The sequence below is a fragment of the Manacus vitellinus genome, unplaced genomic scaffold (assembly GCF_001715985.3).
Source record: "Manacus vitellinus isolate BGI_N305 unplaced genomic scaffold, ASM171598v3 scaffold_39_pilon, whole genome shotgun sequence".
Classification (NCBI taxonomy): domain Eukaryota; kingdom Metazoa; phylum Chordata; class Aves; order Passeriformes; family Pipridae; genus Manacus; species Manacus vitellinus.
The window spans coordinates 5,529,667-5,552,642 of record NW_021940534.1 but is presented as its reverse complement, the minus strand read 5'-3'; the positions used below and the strand labels follow the sequence as shown (position 1 = coordinate 5,552,642).

The 22,976-nt window shown below is 39.9% G+C and overlaps 1 protein-coding gene across 1 annotated transcript in view; it reads right to left on the bottom strand.

The window, feature by feature from the left end:
* ELOVL2 (ELOVL fatty acid elongase 2) overlaps window positions 1–15,521 on the bottom strand; it is a 49,734-nt gene extending 34,213 nt beyond the window's left edge. The window contains exon 1 of the mRNA XM_018077704.2: window positions 15,271–15,521. Coding sequence (XP_017933193.1) covers window positions 15,271–15,273 — 3 coding nt within the window. The 5' untranslated portion in view covers window positions 15,274–15,521. The remainder of the gene's footprint in view (window positions 1–15,270) is intronic.
* Between the last annotated feature and the right edge of the window lie 7,455 nt (window positions 15,522–22,976).

Sequence of the window (22,976 nt, the reverse complement as noted above, 5' to 3'; positions counted from 1 at the left end):
TTTAGTGAAGTAGAATGGCGAGTTCTACCTCATACTGCCAAATTATAATACATGAAGAAAGCCCAAACACGAGCATGTACTGCTTTAGAGCAGTTGTACTTGCAGAGTGAGTTGTGCAGCATTTTACTTTGCGTAAAACTCATGAAAATGGATTGCCTGGCTTTGGGGGTTGCTGTCAGAAGCAGGCACTGTGTGAGCACCTCAATTCTGTGTGGCAGACCTTTACAAGCCGGAAACTCCGGAGAAACATTTTTCTCTCAAGCTTTTTCAGTTGTGGGTTGATGACTGGTGACTCCCATAGGAAATGGGAGTTTGAGCTGTTTTCAGCTGAGGAGCTAACATACTCCAGACTTTTCACTTCTGGATAAATGGCACTAATATTTAGGCTCCTTCTGCTTTAGGGGTTTTAATTTTGTTTAATAAGAGGTCTATTTTCACTTGCTTTTGTAGTCCTGCTTGGTGCTAAGCCTGCTCATCCCACACATGGTAGTAAGGACCTAGGTCGAGGAATATCTGCTTTATGGATTCTGTCAGGATTCAAATAAAGTTGAAACACCATCAATACCAAAGGTGAGTAAGCACTAAGAGGCAGAAGAATTTTAATGAAAACATTGTAGATACCAGTCTTTGTTTCTGGACTATACAACCTGCTAGGAATCATAGGAAATATTAATTTCTCACATAAAATGAGGCAAGATGTATTTTACCTGTCACGCTATTGTCAGAACATATATCATTGTGAGATAAACTGCTTTTGCAAAATTAATCAGCTCTTTGGACTTTTTTTTTTAAGTACAAGGAAAAGGAATTTGGAAGGTTTCTGTACTACAACTGCATGGGTTAGAATAAAAGTGGTATAAGAATCCATTAATATTTACTTGGTTTCCCAAAATCTATTCATAATTTAAGTACTTGAAAGCATTCAGTCCATTACACATTTTTCATTGCTTGATCCTGGCTGAGGGTCACAGTGTCTCCAAGATGAAAAATTCCCTTTCTGGAATCACTGCTTGCATTATTTCCCTTCCACTAATTTCCAAAACCTTTTTTTTTTTTTTATCTGTTCTTTGCAATCATATTAAATAATTACTAAAATAATACATGCCAATTGTAGTGCTTAAAATAAAACTTATATGGCTTTAAAAGAAGAGTGAAAAGGAAGGGTGGCTACTGTGGCCCAATTTGCAGTGTGTATCAGTCGTGTACACTCTTATTTATGTGTGTACACCATATATTTATAATCCATCCTCTTGCTTGTTATCAGAATTTCAAAATGAAACTGTTATCAAAGCAGATCACTGCAATCCTTTTAAAAGTAATCCTGCTCAATTCTACCTGCTACACGGGGGAACATCAGCTTAACTTGTAATTAAAGAAGATTTCTCTGGGGAGACCTCAGATGTGGCCTGTCAGTTCCCAAGAAAATGGTAGCAACTATTGACCTCATTTTTCCTCTGCTCTAACAGTCAGATTTAAAATGACAGAATGACCTGGGATGGAGTCAGTGATGATATGACAAGAATATATGACTGTGAGGGAATAAACAAAAAGGAAATCAGTTAAAAATGAAAGAGTGGATAAAAATTCTGCCTCCTTCTAATAGCCCGAATGAATAAATCCATTTCTCAGGCAAAGCAACAATCCTCGGGAACTGATTCCAGCTTGAATGACAGAAAGTTCCCTCTGGAGCAGAAAGGTCTTAAAGTAACAAGCAAAGAACCCCAATGAGTTTTTTTAGAGAGAGGTTAATTTTGTTATGGTTGTTTTCTTAATGGTCTGTTCAGCTCTTGTTGACTTTACAAGGCACTGGGAAGGCAGATCAGTGTCAGAATTAATTTTACATCAGCAATAGGAAAGCCTGCACAGCTTAACACACCTGCTTCCAACACCTGCCTAGCCAAACTATGTTGTGAAGAAGCAGTATAAAACTTCTCATTATATAAGAGCAAGAAAATAGCTGCACTCTGAGAAGCACAGGAAAATAATTCTACCAAGACAAAGGAGGATAGTTACACTTTTAAGACTTCGGATTTACCAGATGATTTGGTTTTGGAACTGAATATTCCCTAGATATGTAGCTGGGTATAGAGTGTTTGCCCAAAATATGCCACTTATGCAACTACACAGTTTTTGCAGCAAAGAACTCACATCCTACATTTAGATACATACAATAAATATACTAGATGGGCACAAGAAGCAAATGTAATGGTGGGGGAGAATTACAGCAACAAGCTTACAAGGCAGCTCAGTTTTCTCAGTATGCCATATCCTGATAATTTTGTTTTTCTCATTACTTGCAGATAGATATTGTCACTGCTGAGAAGCTGATTTCATAAGTCAGTATAATGCATGCAGGGATTTATTTTGTATTTGGTATACACATTTGACTGTTTTTCTCAAGAAAGAAACAGAGACAAACTGACAACATATCCTTTCTAGTACTGTGAAAATCTCTTAATTTTCTACTGTAACAAACTTAAATATCTAAGATGAATAGGAGATCCTAAGACTCTGCACATGATCTCATGGCTTGTTGGACAAAGAACCTTAAAAAAAAAACAAAATCAGAACAAAACAAAACTTCCCCAAAAAAACCAAAAGCAAGAGCTGTGGTTTTCCCACAAGTCTGGCAGTGCAGGAAGACAAAGGGCACTCTATGCAGAAGAAGTAGGTTTCTTGGTCACAGTCCCAAATGTCTGCAACGTAACACTGTGTCCCCACGGCGCGGATTAATGTGCGAGGGACTGCCTGCCCCTCCTGATACAGGCAGGGAGGATCAAAAAGGATTTTGTAAAATGTGCTCTCTGACTGGGGCTCTCCCTGACTGAATGGTTGTTTTGCCTGAGTTTGTTAAACAGTTCATACGAGTGCTGGAGGGTGCTCGCCTGCTGGTGGGGGAGACAAGGCAGGTGTGTCAGAAAACCTGCGTGGGTAGCATTTCTGGTTTGTCTAGGCAGACTTATAACTAGGGCTGTGTGGTTTGCTCTTTAAAAGACAAGAAATTAAATTAAAATAAAGTATTAAAATGTAAGCATATAAAAATTAAATAAAGCCTTAGGGTTTTTTTAATATCTTGCATTCTTTAACAGACAGTTGTCAGCAGCCCTTCAGAAAACTTTAAGTCAGAAACTCAACTTGTAAAATATTAACTAAATAATTGCTTAATTCAGACTTTTTCCTGCAGTGCTAATTCCCTTTATAGACACACTTTTGCTAAGGACAAGAGTAGCAGAAGATTGAATACAGCCTGTAAACCATACATTGAAAAAGGAAAACTGTGAGTGCTGTTAGAAAAACTGACAGCTTTATCCATACATGTAATTAATACCTGTTTCAAACCAATATCAAAGTCACCTAGTCAGCACATATGAGGTAGAATGCACTTCTAATATAGATGATGCTACAGGTACTATATGTAAGAAAATGAAGAAATGCAGCACATATTTTTGCATCACTTAACTCCGTACTGTACATATAGTCAATATGTTATGAATTTCTGAAGTTCACTACTATTAATTTTATACTCCTGAAGTATTTTAAAATTGTAATAGTAACAGAATGTGTACAGAAGCTTGTTTTAAATATGAAAACTTCTAGGAGTAATAGAAAAATTATAACATAGGATACCTTATTTTTTCAGAAAAAATAATAGTCCTGAAAATACATTCATCCTCATGAGCAAAACCACCTCCAGTTGATGCAGTTATTTAACTGCCCTGAACTCCTTATAAACATAAAGAAAAACTAAATCAGAACTAAAGATCTGTTGCATTTTAGGCATCACGAGAGCCACTGTACTGGCTGGAGAGTTGGATTCTGCACTGGCTTCTCATCTGTGCTTCCCCTGGACTGGGAATGGCCCTGCAGAGCTATTGGCAGTACTGGTACAGACAAAGTGACTCTGGTTAATTCAAACTATCCAAGCAGGAGCTCTTAAAATACGTAATGCCAAGTTCACTTGAGGAGTCATGCAGGACAATGACCTGCAGCAAAGGAACGGTGCTGTGTGACTGGGAGCTGGCACAGCTGAAACAGGAGCAGACAGGTGTTCATATCCTTGGCTGGCTTTTGTAGTGACTTCTTTAGTATAGATTCCCCAATCAAACTCCCTCTGTCCTTCATTTTTACTGAGCTAATCCACCAAGTTCTTTTTTCCATAAATTCACATGCTCTAGAAGTTACGGTCATACTTTCAAGCTTTTCACTGTAACAGTAAAACTAGAATTATATTTAAAAAGAATACCTGTAAATTAAGGTTTTTTACTGACTTCTGTATATTCAGAAATCCCAGAAGGAACAAGTGGGATTAAAACCCACAAAAGCATGTCTATATTAATGCCTACGTGTTCACTTTTTCTCCCAGATACTCCACTGACTGTCTTATTTAATCCTTATGTAAAACTACTGAGATGAATTCTGCCCAGCTGTATTTCCATACTGAAAAATTGCATCTATGAACATTTAGTCAAACTAGGCTAAGTACTTACCCTGATACATACTCTCTGTAACCTGCTCAAGTTGTTGAATTATACAAGGTATAAACTAGTACATATTCCCATTCTCTTGCCACATGGGAATGGACCTGGAAGAAGCAGGAGATTTACGAGGGGGCATGTTCATAGCATAATTATAGCCTGACATGTATGGGTATATATTGTGCTGGCTGCTGGAGAGATCAACGGAGCTCCCTATGGATGTAACAGTCCCCTTATCCAGACTCACTGGACACACTGCTGGGAGTGGAGCCCTTGTCTTTTAACTTCTCTTCAAAACATGGAATGAAGGAATCTGGCAAGGTAGCACAATGCTGCAGGTTATGGGCAGGTATATGTGTGTGTGTGTGTGTGGTTTCTTGCTGTTGCTCTCCACGCAGAGACTGGTAAGATAGGTCATGTTGTAGCCTGCTTTAGCCACATCCTTAAAATTAACAGCACTCAGCTTACAGATTTGTTCTTGTTCTCATAGTTTGGATGCAGGAAATCCAGCTGTGTTCTTTTGCCCACTAGAGAAATGTTTTTTCTTGGTTAGCAATCGTTTGCTGCACCATTTCTTGTAGTTGCTACCCAAATGGATAGGCCCTGTCCTGAGCTATTTATAAGGACGTAAGTGGAAAAAAGGGGAAGGAAAAGAATGGAAGAGGGGGAGGTGTTTGTAGCATGCTGCTGAGGATTAGAGAGTTCACATCCCAGCTTCTAAGGTTTCAGCCTTAATCTTCCAACACATGCAAAGCCTTTCAATTTCACTTCGAGGTCATTAGCCACCTACAAAACAGTCTAACTGCTGTGTGACAAATGCGGGTACAAAACTCAGTACAGGAAGCTTTTCAATTAGGTTGTTAGGAGTATAAATCAGTCTGGGAAAGAAACATGGAGTTTTAGGTAAAAATATCTGCTTCTAAAATCTGTACATTAAATTTTAAATCAAACAGATTTCAAGCTTATGAGTTGTAATAGATGTTTATCTTCTAATTTATCATTTCATGCTAGATATCATTTACCAGTAACTGCTGATTGAAAGAAGAAAAGTAAACCCAGAAAAATTCTAAAGGATAAGTGTGTCACAATATCTATATTATGCAAAGAAAATGTGACTACAAGACATCCAGTGCTTCAGTGGCTATTGCTGGTCTTGCGATATATTTTCTGTCTTTGTGATTGTACCAAATTGATTGATTGATTCAGAATATTCTGAATTGGAAGGGACCCACAAGAATCATTAATGTCCAATATTAGAAGGCTTCCTTGGTGGAAGCTTTTCACACAGCTAGCTTTCTTCATTATTCAGGAAGATCATCTGATAGGATCAGCCTAAGCTGACCTGTAAAATCAAGCAGCGTCGAAGTTGGGAATTTCCATGTGACATAACATCTACATGAGAGTGCTGCACTGCAGTGACTGTCACACCCACCTGGACTGACTGAATTATTAATTGATTCTTCGAAGAAACAACCTAATATAGAGATAGAGATCATGTGGAAAAAATTTGGTTCCCTTCACAGTTAAGTATCAATGAGGTTCAGTGCTGCTCTGTAGTGGACAGATAGCTGGCAGGGGGGAAAACAGAGTTGCTGGCAGGGGGGAAAACAGAGTTGCTGGCAAGGTCAGCTTGAACTATCTGGGACCTGATACACATCACAGGCACTGATCAAATACCACTTTCCAGAAAATGAATATCCTCACAAGCTCAGGTTTCCAAGAAGGATAAGCATCACTTCTTACTTTGCATCAGATGTGTGCTCTTGGGAATAACTATCTGAAGAGATGACAATTTCTTACAAGCAAATATAATAAATACATTTGTTTTTCAGGAGAAGTTAGAAGCAGCATTGATGGCACCTGCAGCTGATTTAAGTTTCAGTATCTCAAAGATAACCCTAAAGACAGATAAGCTTCTATCCTCAAAAAGAAACCCCCCAAAAAACTAAGGGAAGAAAAACTAATTACTAGACACATAATAATTGTTTGCCAGCAAAATGTACTATCTGAAAGAGTGGCAAAGCTAATGATGGGAAATCCAGTTATTAAATATCATAGAGTACTAAGATGTTACAGGCAAAAAAGTAGCAACAAGAAGCTTTCCCCTACAAAACAGACTATAGCAAGAAATATACATCTCTGTTTAAGTCTATGCAATCTGTAAATGTGGTGAGGGAGCAAATGTTTGATAGCTATGGGAGTTAAGTAAGCACGTAAAATAAAAAAATTGCAGGTATCACTGCTTTTAAAGAAAATCCATCTGGTTCAAATTATTTCTTTCAGGAAGATTTTAAGAAAGAAACCAGGAGGTGATGTCTGAAGATGTCCTCTGGTGCTTTTCCCAGCTAGCTATAAGCACTGTCTTATTTGAGAGCTCTGACTGAATTGAAAGCTCCCTTCACTCTGACTATGCACATTTCTCCTTCATCATTTAAACTCAGTTACCTACAGTATTAACCTGAAGACCTGATCAACTGTATATTGATCAAAATATATCCCAAACTGGCTTATGGAGTCAAGTGCAAGACCATTTCAGGTAACAAATTCTCAAACCACATCTAATTCTGGATTGATGAATGAAGTGTCATAGGTATTTAATGATCTCACTTTGCTTTATACTTTGTTATTTAGCTCAGTATTGTTAATTTGATGTAATATGATGTAATTTACATTACATCTTTATTCGAATAATATTGTATCCTCTTCACTTAAGTAACCACTTCATTGCATTCAACAAAAACTGCTGAGAATCGCATTTACACCAGTCTCTTATCAATGCCATTCATGTTTGGAGGTGGAACAGTGAAAGGACGCCTTTGTAAAAGAAGCAAGAGCACAGGAACCCCCACATTTGCTGAAGACTAGAGGACTAGTCTGGGTTTCTTGTTTCCAGCTGATCAGGATGTTACTTATCCTACCGAGTGGTCAGGAGTTGTTAGGTTTATTGAGTGCTTGCAGTACACATGTCGTATTTCAGCAAGACTTGAGGTTTAACGAGCCAGAATATTGAAATACACTCCTTTAAACTCAAACCCACACATCTAGAGGCAAAATGGGATAGTGCTGTGTTGCTTCCTTTCTACACCTCTCCTCATGACATTGCTCTCTGTCTTGGCTTTGAACTTTGCACCTTTCCATCAAAACAGTTTCTGATCTGAATTCTGACATCTCCCAAAGGTGTCTGGCAAACAGAAGAAAATTACTTCCTGACTGATGGAAAAGAAATTATTTTGTGGGAAAAAAATACATTAGATGTAGTCCTGAGGGGACATTTTAGTGATACCTGATTAGAAATAAAATTATTCTACAAATTTAGTAAATGTAAAAGAGGAAAAAAAGTGGTGCTTTTTCCTCCAAGGTAGGTTATGAGGGATATTTTTTACTTTTTTCTTTAGGTTATTGTAAGCAAAATAACTCTCATCTAGCCTTTTATCTTTCAAGGGGTTTTGCAGATACTATTAAAATGCAGGCTTATAAAGACTCCAGTAGTAAGGAAGAAATAACTGTATTAAACCCAAAAGGTTTTCAATATCAGTTTTCCCTGAAATGGAGAGCTATTTGTATTTTGCAGAGCAATAAAGCTAAATGCTACTTTTTCTATTGTGTTGCAAAAATTGAAGTTTTAAAACCAAGTTTCAAACGTGTTTCAATACCAGGAAATCACAAGCTCTATCTCAGCTTTCAAAGAGGAGCATGAACATCCTGTGATGCTTGTGACATATATCAGAAAAAGAAAAAATCTTAGAGGAATATGTAACTAAACTTCTGCTAGAAGGTAGAACCTTGGAAACTGAAAAGAATTCCGTAAAACTAGAGATGTGATGTACTTTATTTGTCTTGTTCTGGGGAAGGACTGATTCAATGATACTTTCTCATGGTTCTTAATCATCAAGTTTCCAAATAAAGCCAATAGCTCCAGTATTTGAACAAGAAAAATTCCCAAGGGTGCTTTTGAGGGTGAATCCACGTTCTTCTAACACATTTTTCAGTAGAAGGACCTGATTTTTGGGAGAAGATTTCTTAGGTAACTTACAGAAAGTAAGGTGTCTACTCTTTGGAGAGTGATGATAACTGCTGGTTGGAAGACATCTTTCATTTCTGCTTTAGTAGAAGTAGGAATTGGGAAGAAGAAAGGAACCTATAAACACTTTACTAATATGAACTGGTTTCTAATACACTTGTTTTCTACGTCTTTGATTTTTCTTTTTTTTCCATAAACTTGAAAAGATGGAGTTTTTGTCTGGCTTCATTCACAGCCTTCTGTCAGTATTAAAAGATACCTCTTGAAGAGAAGTCTAGTCAAGGTAAGAAGGTACTTCTAGGTAAGAAGTAAGAATTTTAAGATTTAAAACCGCAGTACAGTCTCTGGTGTAACAGCAAAGTAACACTGAAATGCTACTCCAGGAAGGCACGTAGAAATAACAAGCATTGCATGGGATATTTTTCGTATCAGATAAGCATTTGAATTTTGAGTAGCCTGTCATGATGCAAATTGTTTAAACTACTTAGTACATAAAGAGATCTGAATAATAGATTGACAAGCATATAAAGGTAAAAATAGACCTCATGTATTTTTCCCCTTGTAATTGCATGGACTTCTGACAGACATTGAAAAAAATAAACTGTGCACATAATGAGATATGGTTCTGACATAAATACCAACTTCTAGCAGATGCAGAACTTGTATAACCTCACAACTAACCTTTTAAACTGCAATAGAAGTAACTTGCCTGGCTGCAGCCAGCAGTTGGAGAGAAAGCGGGTGTGGATAGTAGTATTCAGAACCACCTTACCAAAAGATGTGCCAATTCCCTGTCATGGAAATCACTCTTGAAAACTTTGCCAACCATTTATTCCCTGCCAGTTTGAGGGCACTTTGCATTTTGGAACAGTTTTACCCATGCTCACAGCAAAATGCAAGAAACAAAGTATTTTTTTACTTCTAGCTGGCTGCAAAAATGCAAGCGTAATATAGGGAAATAAAGAAACAGAATCTGATGCCTGCTTTCCAAAGTGTCACTTGAGAACACAAAAAAAAACAATTAAAGAGGAAAATGTCTTCTTGTTCTGTTAACTGGTCCCTAACTTTTTTTTTCTTTCTTCCATTTCTCCCTTAAATCCTCGAGGGCAAAACCCTGTATTTCAAATGCTAATTCATGCTTTGGACTCCAGTCTTATTTAAAGAAGATTGTGCAAGGAGAGGAAAGGAAATGACAGTTGATTTTCAAGTTTAATAAGGAAGAAAAAAGACAGTATGGAAGTTCTCTTATGTCTCCTCCTCCAAAACAGTTCTAAATTTATCTCTTTTAAAACCTTAAATCAGGCTAATGATCTCCAAGGACACCTCTTCTTAAAAGTGTGTGGAATCCAAATAACAGAGCACCGTCTGCTGGCACAGGATAAGAGGGTGCACAGGCTAATTAGCTCCCTTTCTCTGTTAGCCCCAACAGTAGGTATCCTAGAGTTTAATCCACACATAACTGGAATTTTAAAGCCCAAGACCCTTAAGCCCATTAGTCCGTGGAAACACTCAAACTGACACTTTTCTCAAAATAAAAATGCTAATGACTGTCCTGCATGGTAAGGCCCTAAAGATACAAAATGTCTGTAAACTGCATCAGTTATTGTCAAATAGGGGAAATAACAACAGCTGTAGACCTATTATCATGTGTGTAAGTCACTCCCCCTGTTAGGTTGCTGTATCACATTGTCTTCGCTAGCTGCAAAGTGTCATGAATGGTAACTACTGACTAGCATACTGTAGGAGGCCTTTAAAAATAGGGGAAGAACTGTTTTGTTGTGGTTCCTTATGCTTAGATTTAGGATATTTGTTTAAAACTTGGTCACCCTACTTCCAATTCTTACTGTGTCTGGCTTTCAAATGATGACACAGAACGTGAAGTATTTCTTGCTTCATTTCCATATCTGTCCTTCTTAAGGGGGAAAAAATCAAAATGTCTACAAACAATGATGAAAACAATCTTAATTTTTTCATTCTCTAATTACACCTCTTCATATACGAATTTCTGCCGGAGAGGGTTTGATTTCCTTCCACATGGGATAGCTGACCTTTACCATTTTATCATGTCCAGTTTTGACAGAGGAAGGGGAAATGCAATGCACCTTAAAAGTCATAAGCTAGATGAACGTAATGTGTAAAAATATCACTCAGTCGTTGTTAGATTGACATCAAGTCAAAATAGTGTCAGTATTAATGCCAATATAATGTTAATTGTCATATTCTTGAAGATGTAAGGAACTCTATTTTCCCTCCTAGATCTGAACATAACTAGTCCTCAATAATTAAAGTGTCTTTTGCTGTTATTTAGGTAGATAAGTCGTCCTAAAGGAGTCATTAATATTCATTTCATTTCGTATCGCACTTGTCAGCTGTGCAGCAGTCCCATGGGTAAAGATGCAGCCACTTAGATATTTTGGCCCATGTATTTAGCATATGATAAAAGCAAGCCACGAAGGGTATATGTAGATAATGGATTTACAAGCTGCACTGTTGCCAGGCACTTACAAATTGGCTGATAAATTTGATGTACTTAAAGTCTGAAGTGTGGCATTTAAAATGTGGCAAAGCTACAGGTCTCAGGGTGTTTCTTCTCGTTACAGCTGGGCAATCCTTCTTGTGCCCTTCCATCATTGCCTCAAAAGGCAGGCTCATCCCAGCAGCTTCCTGGCTCTGAACAACCAGTGGTATACTTAGTTTCATCCTCCTAATTACCTTCCCTTCTCCATTACCTTCTGTAATTACAAGCCAGGCTGCACTTGTGCACTTACTTTATCATTGAATACAGACTTCAGACTCAGTTTGTATGAGGCTTATCAATGCCTCAGTTCCTAAATCAGTTTTACAGGCAGTGATTACCAAAACTCTCATATAACGTATCATGAAAGCATCAGGAAAAATTCTGACCTGAAGTTATTCTATTTATTTATACTTGAAGTTGGCTTAGATCAGGGAATATACCAACCCTTTATTTTCACCTTACTTTGGAATTTACTAATACCTAGAGAAAATACTACTGAAGGTTTTTTTTCCCCAGCTTTTGATTGAGACAGAGGTTTAATTTTAAAGTATTTGCATATGATTAATTTTTTTCTTCAATAAAATCAAGAGATGCTATAAAACTAAAGGAATGTAAAACCAAATGCCTGATAAATAATAGGAGCGTGGGGTTTTTCACAAGTCAGACTGCTTGTAATGAAGCTACAATGATCAGTCTTAAAGAATCATAGGATTCATTAGAGATAAAAGGGATCAACACCAAAGGCAGCATGCAGGTTTTGGTAAGCAGATATCTATAACTATGCAAATGAAACACTGGACTTCAGTTCCTGGAAGCTTATTTTTCTAATCAATTCCACCATGTGCAAAAGGCTTCAGTGCCTCTTCTTGAGTTTCTGTAAAAGTACTTATGTCTACTTTTTCTGTTCTATAAGCAGTTTCTCAGCATGTTTTCTCATAGCTTATTAACTCTGCATCAGCTGACAGAACCCTGGCTTCCTGCTGTGGGTCTGAATGGCAGGGTTGCTGAACTCTGCTCCCTCTTCATTCTGATGGGGCCGGAGGGATCTTGTGGGTGCTGTAGCACTGGCTCTCCTGTCAGTCAGGGATTTGTGCTGGATTGATCTCTGTGTCCAAAAAAATGTTCTCTTCCAGTTTGCATGTGATTGTTCAGGGGCTAGAATATGCTCTTTGCAATACTCTTTTTCATGCAGTGTTCAAAGCAATTTTTATTTTGGCCACTGTCAATAAAGAAGAGATATTTGTTGCTCTCTAGGGCCCTTTCTGTGTGTTCTGCAATAAGTATATGCCCATATCAAGCTTCATATCCTGATATGGTGGCCATGAAGCTTATGACTGCTTAAAAAGAGTTAGATGTCTTTCTGTGTTGATTTGGAAGTCACAATAACTCAAAGGGTATGAAAATCTCTCAAGGAAATGAAAAAAATATTCTAGCTGCTGTCTGTATAACCCCTCTACAACTGCATTTTTGTAGAGGTACAGACACTGAAACCTATCGAACACAGCTTTGCACTGTTCTCATGTTTATGCTTACCTTAGTGTTACCTAGCCTCTGTGTAAGTATTAGTGGCCATGCACTGTGCAAGGTTATACACTCTCTTGCTCCATAAAAGTGGGTTTTGACCCCATGGAAAATACACTGACAAATCAAAATGTGTAATCGGTTTAAAGTTCAAGGGTGCAGCCAAATCCCGAGCCAGTGTAATTTGACCTAGATTCAGTGGAGCAAGTAGAGATGCAGTGAACTACATAGACAGAAGAACCAACCCACTGTGGTTGCCCTCATACAGTGAGGATGCTGAGGAGATACTTAATGCCTGATGATGGCAGTGGTTTGCTGCTTCAGCAAAATGAAGTTTCAAAAAAAAAAAGTTTCCTTAGGCTACTTCCTGCAAATAATAGTGATTGAACACCCAGGATGCTGAGGAAACTCTCAGTTGAGTTTAAGGGACACTGGCAACACACACCTGCTTATTTCTATGCCATTAGAGAAGGGAGTGCTTAATCAATGTTCCCACTATATGGGCCAAAAGTCTGTTTGTCATTCATTTGCTACTTATATCTTTGCTAGTATCCTCCCATGTCCCTGTGACCCCTTGCCCCCAAGCTCCGGGTCCATCTAGAAATCGATGTGCTGTGACTTTTAACCCTGCATTAGCATCATTGCAACACTTTTCATCAATAGGTCAGGTTTTTGTTTCAGGAGCTATTATTCCAAGGACACTCTTTCAAACTTTTAGAGCCAAAGCAACCTTCAGCCTTTATACCACTTCAAGGATTTTTCCAAATTGGCAATTCTTCTTCCAGAATGCCTTTATATATGGGAAATCTCAGCAACTCTTGAACTCCAAGGTTGCTGGACATACAGAAGAGCAAAGTTTGCTGATAGAAACCCATGTGTAGCTCTGAATGGCAATTTCTGGATATTGCTTCCAGTCATCTCAACAAAAATGCCAAGGTTAATTGAACAGCTCTAAGAACCAGGAAGAACAGGTTAAGGGTAGGTCTCAGCTATCATTTCCGTTAGTACGAAAGTGCCAGTGCCTGTGCTACCAACTAATGTTTCCTTGATTGGTACTACTATAACTGACTTCATCTCAGTCCTGGAAGGAGTCAAAATGAAATATTTTAACTAGTTCAGGGTATTTTAACTTTCCAGTTGAATCAGTACTCCTGAGCACCTGGATATTAGCTGTACCAATTCCTGATAAATAATACACATTATCTTCTGCAACACCAGGTATCTTTGTAACCTTCTTCCTCTGTCATAAGGAAGACATTACCAATGGCTGGTACTAACTTAGGCTTTGTGCAGCTGTGGTAATTTAGTCATGGATTTTGTGTTTATGTTCCACCCTACTTGATAAGAAATAGTAATTCATAGTAATTCCCACATAGTGGGAAGTTATGGTGGGGGGGCTTAGGCAGCATAAACTACTGTGCCATTTCAGGTCTTTTTCAATAGGGTCTTCTCATATCCATCATCCCAAGGCCGAGTTGATGGCAAATAGAATACATAGGAGGAACAGATTCACACTGACAGCAGGTGGATAGACGACTGTTAGGAAGAGGACTGAAGTTAATTCATGGAATGACTATTTGAATATTTACGTCTGGATTTTTTGGGGGGTGTGGGAGGGTCCACACTGATTTTTATTCAAGGAAGGCAGAATTTAATATATATGATGCAAAGACTTTTTTTGGGGAAAAAGTATTTTTGTTGTTAAACCATATAAAAGAAAAACTAGCCTCTGTTGTCAGTCATGTCTCAAGCTTCTGATACAATAAGCTTGGCCAAATTATTCATCCCCACGTGCCTCAGAATTTAAGGCTACAAAATACCTGTATGATACTGTCCTACTATATAAGGTTAGCATTACACTCAATGCATTGCTGTTTAAAAACAGGATGAGCCCCTTTGGGCAAGTTACTATGACTGCAAAGACACAATGTGCTATGGGGAAATGGTCTTGCTCGCTAAATAGGTGACTAGTTGTTCCACTTTAACTCTTTTAAATGCTGAAGTGGAATCTAAAACTCCATTGTTCATTCATTACATGGAAAAAAAAAAAAGTGGTCCACTACAGACTGCATGACTGATGCAAGAGCTTCTATTAAGATAACAAATTAACGGGAATAATCGGTTTATGTAACATGCTCAAACACATCTCAGGGTAGAGGAAAATGCACCTGCTAGAAACGGGGCAGGGCGAAGGGGGGGCCCGGGTGGATGGATGCCCCGGGGCTGCGCACCTCTTGCTCCCTCCCATTCCTCCCTTCACACACGACCACGTTCCTCCACGTGCCTGTCCCCGCACGCCGCCCGGTTGCCGGCGCTGTGCGGGTGCCCACGGGGCTCCCTCTCCCATCCTTCCTCCCTCCCTCCCTAACATCCTTCTGTCCCTCCTGCCTTCCTATAGAGTCCCTTCACCGCCGCTCCACCCGACCCGAGTGGGGGTTGGGGGCATTTAAAGGCATCTCCCTTATTCCCCCCGAAAAATCACGCCGCCAAAACGCGGCGTGGCGATTAGCAGCGCAGGGAGGAGGGCAGGTAGGAAATGGTGAGCGGGGATGGGGGGTTCTCTGCGCCGCAGACGGAGCGGGGGGCAGGGAGCACGGCCGAGCAGAGGCGCACGTTGTCGCAAGCCAGCCCCGGCCCGATGTGTGTGTGTGCGGGGGGAGGCGGTGCCAGAGTACGATTCCACCGGGCCCGGTGCCAGACGCAGACCCAGCGGTCCTGGGCGGGGGAACACTCACCATGCGGCGGAGCGGCGGCGAGGCGCTGTCCAGGGTATCGCCGGGCTCGGAGAGCTCTGCAGGCGCGGCCCCCGAGCCCCCGCTATAAGGCACCGCCTCCTCCCCGGCTCTGCCGAGCCCGCCCCCGCCGGTTGCCGGCGGACACGAGGTTGGGAGGGACGGGAGAGCAAAGAGGATGGATGGGGAGGTGGTGGGAAGCAACCGCTGGGAGGGGGAATGCAGTAGTTGAGGAGGGGAAGAGGCTGAGTGATGCTGTTCCACCAGCGACCCAGATGTCACAGTGGATAGTGAACGTTTGTCTTTGTTGGAATCTTCGCTGTTGGGAAGATTCAATTCATTGACCAGCTACTTTGGGAGCGGAGAGGTGCACTGGCTGGCTGCTGTGGTCCTGACACAAACCTGTTTCATTCAAAGAGGGTTTGGTCGGTGGCCCAGCACTCGTATTTGCATCTGAACTTCTCTGACCTCAAGCCCTGAATCCTGTGACAAAGTGAGATCCACCACCTAAGGGTTAGGTGGTTGGACTCAATGATCTCAGAGGTCTTTCCCAATCTAAATGAATCTATGATTCTCCCTGTGGCATCTCACTGGAGATCTGATCTGTCTATTAGGGAGGAATTGATAAGCAAATGTTTATTTATGTTGGCTAGGGAGGAGGCAAAAATCACACAGAACAGGAGCTACCAACCCTGTCACAACTCTGCCACTGATAACATAACAGAAAAAGTGTCAGGGAAGGAAAAGGCTTTGTGTGTGGTGGAACAAGCACAAAATTTCACACCTTCAAAACTGATTTTTGTTCTAGGTGCTAACCAAGTCTTATAGTTCTAATAAAAGATTTATTTAAACTATCAAAGCTTACTGAAAATGTACTGCTTCTTTACCCCTGCTTTTAATGAAGAGTTCTTTGGCAAATGAAATAAAAATATTATTTTTTTTTTATTTTCTAAGCGAAAACTTGTCAAAAAATGACATATTCATGCATGCACTTCCACTGTTGTCCCCTCAATTCTGTGCATAGTTTTGTTGACCAGAGCTCAGAGAACAGTCTTTCCCAGTTTCAGAGGCACGAGCAGTGAAAATAAGGGGACCATGTGTGGTGCAGGAAAGGTATCATCTTCACAAACTAAAGTGTACTTCATCTACAGACGTGCTATATTTGTCCAAAATGTAGCACTGATGTTCTGAACCTTGAAACTTCCTTCCTGGTAGTCTCTTTGTCCATGTACAACTTCACCCCTTGCTTTCTCTTGGACACAGAGATCCACCGAAGGCAGTGAGAAGGGCTATCTTCCCAGGACCGCCTGCCTGCCCAGAAATGATACTGCCAGGAGATTCACGTGAAAGCATGTCCTCACGGAATTTCTAACCCACTATTACTTGTTTGCTCAAGTTTCCAAATTCCAGTGCATCCATCTACACTGAACTACCACAATTCTGAGGTTGACCAGCCATCCTTTACCCTATTTCATCTTTTTGACAGGTTATTCATTTAGTTCTTTGTGTGTTACTACAAACCATCCTGAAATACTGAGCAAAAATACTTTTTGATATTCATTCTGTCCCCAGGGAAATTGTTCCCTAGGCGGAAAATCATCCTCTTTGTCCAAGAAACTTCTCTTTATGCACTGTAGAGCAAGGAGCAGTTTGGATGCTGACTGACAGAGAAACATGGTAGTGATTTGGTGCATTGGAATGCTTCAGCCTCACAGTTTTTATCCCACTTTCTTTATAGTCCAAACAGGCTGGAGTTCACGTGTCAAGCCAATAGCAGACCTAGTAACACAGTAATATATATTCTTTTTAAAGTCTTCTTTTTCTTTGTCTAAAACAGTAAGGAAACGTATATTCAAGTTTGGTAAATATGTAACATTTCTAATTTCCTGAGTTCCTTGTTCCTGATACAGTATATTAATACTAATTAATGTAGTTTCCTCCTATAGTAGCAACTGTATTTTTTATAAAAACAGTAGTGTCACCAGCAAAGAACAAATAGTATTCTGGTGGCATCTAAAAGAAGTTGTAATAGCATTATGGGTATTTTTAACACCTATCTAATTACCTGAATTTGGAGATTTAAGGGCTGTGGCAGGATTTGGATTCATCTGTTTTGTATGGAGAGTGATGCCATGCATTTAGTTGGATCCCAGGCACTGGGACCTCTGCCACGGATGTTAGTTTTTAGTGGTCATTGAACAGTGTGTTGGCATGAGGCAAAAGGCAGAAAAATAAGTTGACATGAGGACAAACGGACTTGATTAGTTCCAGCTGAAATTCCTTGGAAACCAGAAGAGTAAGTGGAGGCAAATAAAACAGAACTTCATTCTGGGGCAATTCTGTTACACAACAATCACTGTTCAAAGTGAAATACCACAGGGAGCTGGCTTGTGCCCTGCTTATCTGGGGGTTGTTGTAGGTTGAATCTTATCACAAACCACCTAATGTACAGAATCACAGACGGGCTGAGGTGGGAAGGGACCTCTAGAAATCATCTGGTCCAACACACGTGCTCAGGCAGGGCCCCTTACAGTCAGCTGTCCAAGGTTGTGTCCAGTCAGGCTTTGAATATCTCTGTGTCTTAGGAAAAGCATCTTTGATTGCAATGACTTCAGAGATGTCAGGTCCCACTGGGTTTGCAGCTCAGCAGGAAACAGGTAAACAAGGTACCACTGATCAGCCAATTACCAGCAACTCTCAGCTCCTGCTAAGTTTAAATCTATAGGATAAAGTTTTAGTTTGGGAAAGAAAAGTTAAGTCCAACATCTATTACCAGTCACTGCTCTTGATCACGAACTCCTCTGAAATTTGGAATTTAAATTCAGGACATGCCTATTTCAAAAAGTTGTTCTCTCAGAAGCATCTATTCAACTCATCTTTCTCTAACTAGCTCAGATGAAAGATGTTAACTTTCTTATATTATCCATTATTTTTCTAATTTTATTGGCACAGGACAGTGGTTATGTAACTGAAGATCTTGATTCTGCTAGTGGCACCACGGGGAGTGTTGAGATCAGTGGGACAGAATCTGATAGAATCATGGAATGATTTGGATTGGAAGGGACCTTAACAATCACCTAGTTCTAACCCCTCTGCTATGGGCAGGAACACCACTTGACCAGATTCAGGGTCCAATCCCACTGGCCTTGAACACTTCCAGGGATGGGGCATTCACAATTTCTCTAGGTAACCTGTTCCAGTGCCTTACCACCCTCACAGTAAAGAATTTCTTCCATATATTTAACCTAAATTTCCCCTCTTTCAGTTAACATTTGTTAATTTTTTGTTAACTTTTTTTAACTCTCGAAGAGTGCTAAAAGATTGTGAATAACAAAACTGTGGAATCAAATTTAAGTAATCAGGCTAAAGTGAAAATTTGAGTTTATTCTCTTGTTTTTTCTCTGGTATGGTTAGTTCTTTGCAAATTGGTTTTGAAACTATGGCTGGTGTAATATGTCTGTAAAGCTAAAGTTTGTATTAATTTGTCAGCTGTGAGCATATAAAATAAAAACTAAGAATAAACTTATGCTGGAGGAAGCATTGAATGGAGTGATTGGGGAGCTTTGTAGTTTTTATAACAAATATTTCACTTTAGCACCCTCTCTCGGACACAAACCAATACTGCTGGTGTTTATTTTTAAAAGCTTAGTTAAAGCTGGAAAGCAATTGCAATGTGTCCAGGAAAAGTCCCTGGCTGCCGTCACAGATACAGTTTTTAGTTGTGTGGCTTGGTATTCTATGAATTGACGTAAATAGAATTTTCCCATCCCTCTTACACTTATCATCTTTATACAAATAGTCTGTGTTGTTCACTTAAGCCAGCCAAGAACTGGGAAAAGATTGATGGCTCCAAAGCAAATACCAAAGGTGAGTTGTTACAAAAGACCACGGTTTGATGTGCTGTTCCTCGCAGTCTGCATGGCTCCTGTGAGGAGACTGCTGGAGTTAACTGCTGTGAATTGTGGATGGACCTGAAGATTCTCTTCTTACATCAGTAGCATTTAGTGTTAGGGTAGCATATGGAGGCCCCAGTCTGGGATCATGGCCTTGCTGTGTTGAGACCTACACCAAAGAGTTCGCAGTGTAATGATGTGTAATGGTGTAGCGCCGAGGGAAAAGGGTGGGAGGAAGCTGTTCTCTGTACTCCTACCCCGGGAAAGAGAAGTGTATTAATGCCAAAAGAAGGTCAGCAGTGTGAAGGACACCGAGTATATTCTGAATAGCAGAAAGGCCCACAGTTTGCACTGTTCTGCATGAACTATCACTACCTGGTCAGCTTCTGGGTCAAGCTCTTATATGTTGTTTTGGTTCCAGTAGTTGGTATGGTTGCCAGTTACATTCAAAGATACTGTATGTGACAAAAGAAGGATTAAAAAATTAGGACACTGTAGAACAAAAACTGCCCGGATTACTTTAACTTGCTCTCTTTGTGCATTTTCATTTTAATAAGCCTTATTTGCAATAGTAGCCTTCGGCAAGACTCTTCAATGCATGGTGCTTATGACAATAAACAAAGAGGAGGCCATGAATGATGCAAGGGCCTGCAAAAGGACAAAAAATAATCTTGCTAAAGCAGCTGAAATTCCTTTTCTGGACTGAAATATACAACTTATATAAGATAATTCTCATGATATTTACATATCTTTCTTCTACAGCTAGTCAATGATTTTATTCTTCCTTCTGCTGTCCGCCTCTAGGTAACCGAGTGTAGATTTGTTGAAGTGCTGAGAACTTACAGCAGTATCTGACATCAGAGAAAGTTGTGCTACAAATAGACTAAACACAAGGGAGACATGAAAATTTTCCCCATATGCCAGCTCAAAAAGAGGCCAGAAGGGGCAATCAAAAACCAGTCGATACTTCAAACGTATTTCAGCCTCAGTTCTCTCCCTGGTGAAGGAGGGATAATAACATCCGTCCCCTTGTCTTGCTGTGCAGACACAAACACTAGTTAACTGGCTGCTGTGAAGCAACCGGTTAGTCTAGATGCATCAGCTCTTGCACCCTGAAAATAAGGCTTGTGCCCTCAGCACCTGCACCCTTCTTTCCTGAGCTAAAGAGTCTTTAGCTCCCTTATTCACAGCACTGCAGGGCCTTGCTGATTTGAGGTTATATGTCAAATCCTGCTGCTTTGAGCTCATCCGTGGTTGGGCAGAGGCCCTCTGAGTGCCTACTCACCAGTCTTGTGCTATAGTCCTTTTGCTGCTTGATGACCTGAGCATCCTCTTTTCCCAAACCCCAAAACCACAGTGTGTCTGGGGTTGTACACCCTGAGAGATGATGTGAGAAGTTTGATCAGTGTTGAGCATCATAGGAAAAAGTGTTAAATGTAGCATACTGACAGTATGTAGTGAGCATGTGTGAGGCCATAACGTCATGAGTGAGTTTTTCCATCCTCCTCAGGGAATGGATGAGCTATATACAATTCTGTAACTCCACATTATACATACACACTTAAGGGTCTGCTTAAATCCTTAGTGATCTAAGGATCACTAGGACAAGATTAGATTTGTATAAAGAACCTTTTATTTGAACTTCAGTGATTAGACAACTTCATGTGTCCAACGGTAATCCTGTTTTCTTTTGTGTCATTTCACCGGGTTTTGAAAAATAACAATGCCCACGTTGCAGCTCACTTTTCCCAAATGCGTCATCATTGCTATTGTACAATTTTTTGGCACATTACCAACATGAAATGACATCTAGTAGGATGGATGTGTATTTGCTCATGTAATTTAACTCTGGTCTGAAGAAAAATCTGAAATAAAATCCATATAATATGTTTGGGTTTTTCATTCAGATGGAGATTTGTATATGTTTCAATTGATACAGTGTGTTCCAAGTGGCTCAAAAGAAAAGCTTTATTTCATATATTGGGGAAAAAAGAATAACAAAGACTGTGTTCACCACATTGTTGGAGGAGGAAGAGTTTCTCCTTTTATCTCATGGTTTGGTTAGAGCATAACATCCACAGTTACCTCTTCTCTATAATTGTGTGTCTTGAACTTCTATCTCCTATTTAAGTGCTTCAGCCATTATGCTAGAAAGTCCTTTTTACTTGCTGTTGTCTGTCCTGAGGACAATTTTAGGCCATACTGGCCTTCAACGGTCTCAGGAAAAAACCAAGACCAGAGGGAGTGTGGAGCAAGGAATAATTATACTCAGTGGAGAAGGGTTAGGTAAGGGGGCACTTAAACAAGCTGGAAGTACCTAAGTCCATGAGAGGTTGTGTCCATGGGTGCGGAGGGAGCTGGCTGATGTTGCTGCGAGGCCACTCTCAACTAACTTTGAAATAACAGTGATGACTGGGTAAGATTCCTGAAGACTGGACGAGACTAAGCATCTCTCCTACCTTCAAGGGGAGCAAGAAGGAAGATCTGGAGAACCACAGGCCAGTGAGCCTCACCTCAGTCCCTGGAAAGGTCATAGAGAAAATCCTTCTGGAATTCACATGGTCTCCGAACACGTGAAGGTCAAGGTAATTGTGACTAGTCAACACAGATTTATGAATGGGAAATCATGCCTAACTGACCTGACCATCTTCTACAACAAGGTGACTAGCGTGGTGAATGAACTAGAGAAAGGGAAACTTAAATAAGTGTAGCTGAGGTTTTCCAAACTGAGCACACATTGATTAAAAGGCCCTCGACCTGTACAGTGTAATATGAGAACGCTAATCACTACTTGTTTTCATTTTTTACTTCCTCGTATATTAGAATCATAGAATATTCTGAGTTGGAAGGGACCCATTAAAATCGTGTCCAACTCCTGGCCCTGTACAGGACACCCCAAGAATCAGACCATGTGTCTAAAAAGCCATATTGCCATGAATGATATCATGTATGTTTGATCGTGTACATATACATATACACACACATATATGTATTTATTTCCATGTATATCCATGACCTATATACATGGATCACATATAATTTATCACCTCAAAATTACTTGATTCCAAGATAATTCCTACTTCAGTTATGAATGCTGTGTGATTCTGTGATGCTTCGGGATGTGATATGAATTAACCAACTATCACTAATAAAGCAGTTTGGAACCAGAGGATGACGTCGACAAAATACTTCAATAACCCTGTGACAGCTATTTTACAGAAAAGGGAAGGTGGCAGTCCCATACTGAGAGAATTTACTCTAACTGCAGATGATAAGCAAAAAATCAGAGAAATAGAACAGTGTAGCTAGGAAGGGTCTTATTTTTCAAAAGTTAATATGGTAGTAACCATTATTGCTATCTATTTGCAACACAGAAGAAACAACTGCTTAGTCTCGAATTACAATGACATTTAAAGATCAGAGATATGTCAAAATAAAACTTGAAAAATAACAGAAAACATGTTTCAAATTAAATGATACTTGCAAAAGCGTGGTTTAGTACTCTAGGCAGAGTATTAAACAGAGCTGATGATCTTGAGAAAGAAAGATAGGAACAGAAAGAGAGAACTCTAGTCTGATTTGGTGAAGTGACAGCAAATTTAAGGATGTGGATGCGGGGTCTGCACGTGCAGGTAATTTTGGTTTACCGGTATCTTCAAAGGAGGAGGCATGTGGCATGCTCGGAGATCAGGAAAAGTAGGAATTTTTAGCTTCACTTAAAAGGGGGGATTTTTAAATACTGCATAAAATACACACAAAGGAGAACTGGACTTCTCTGATGTCTCAGTGCAATAGTGGCATCTCACAGGAAATTAA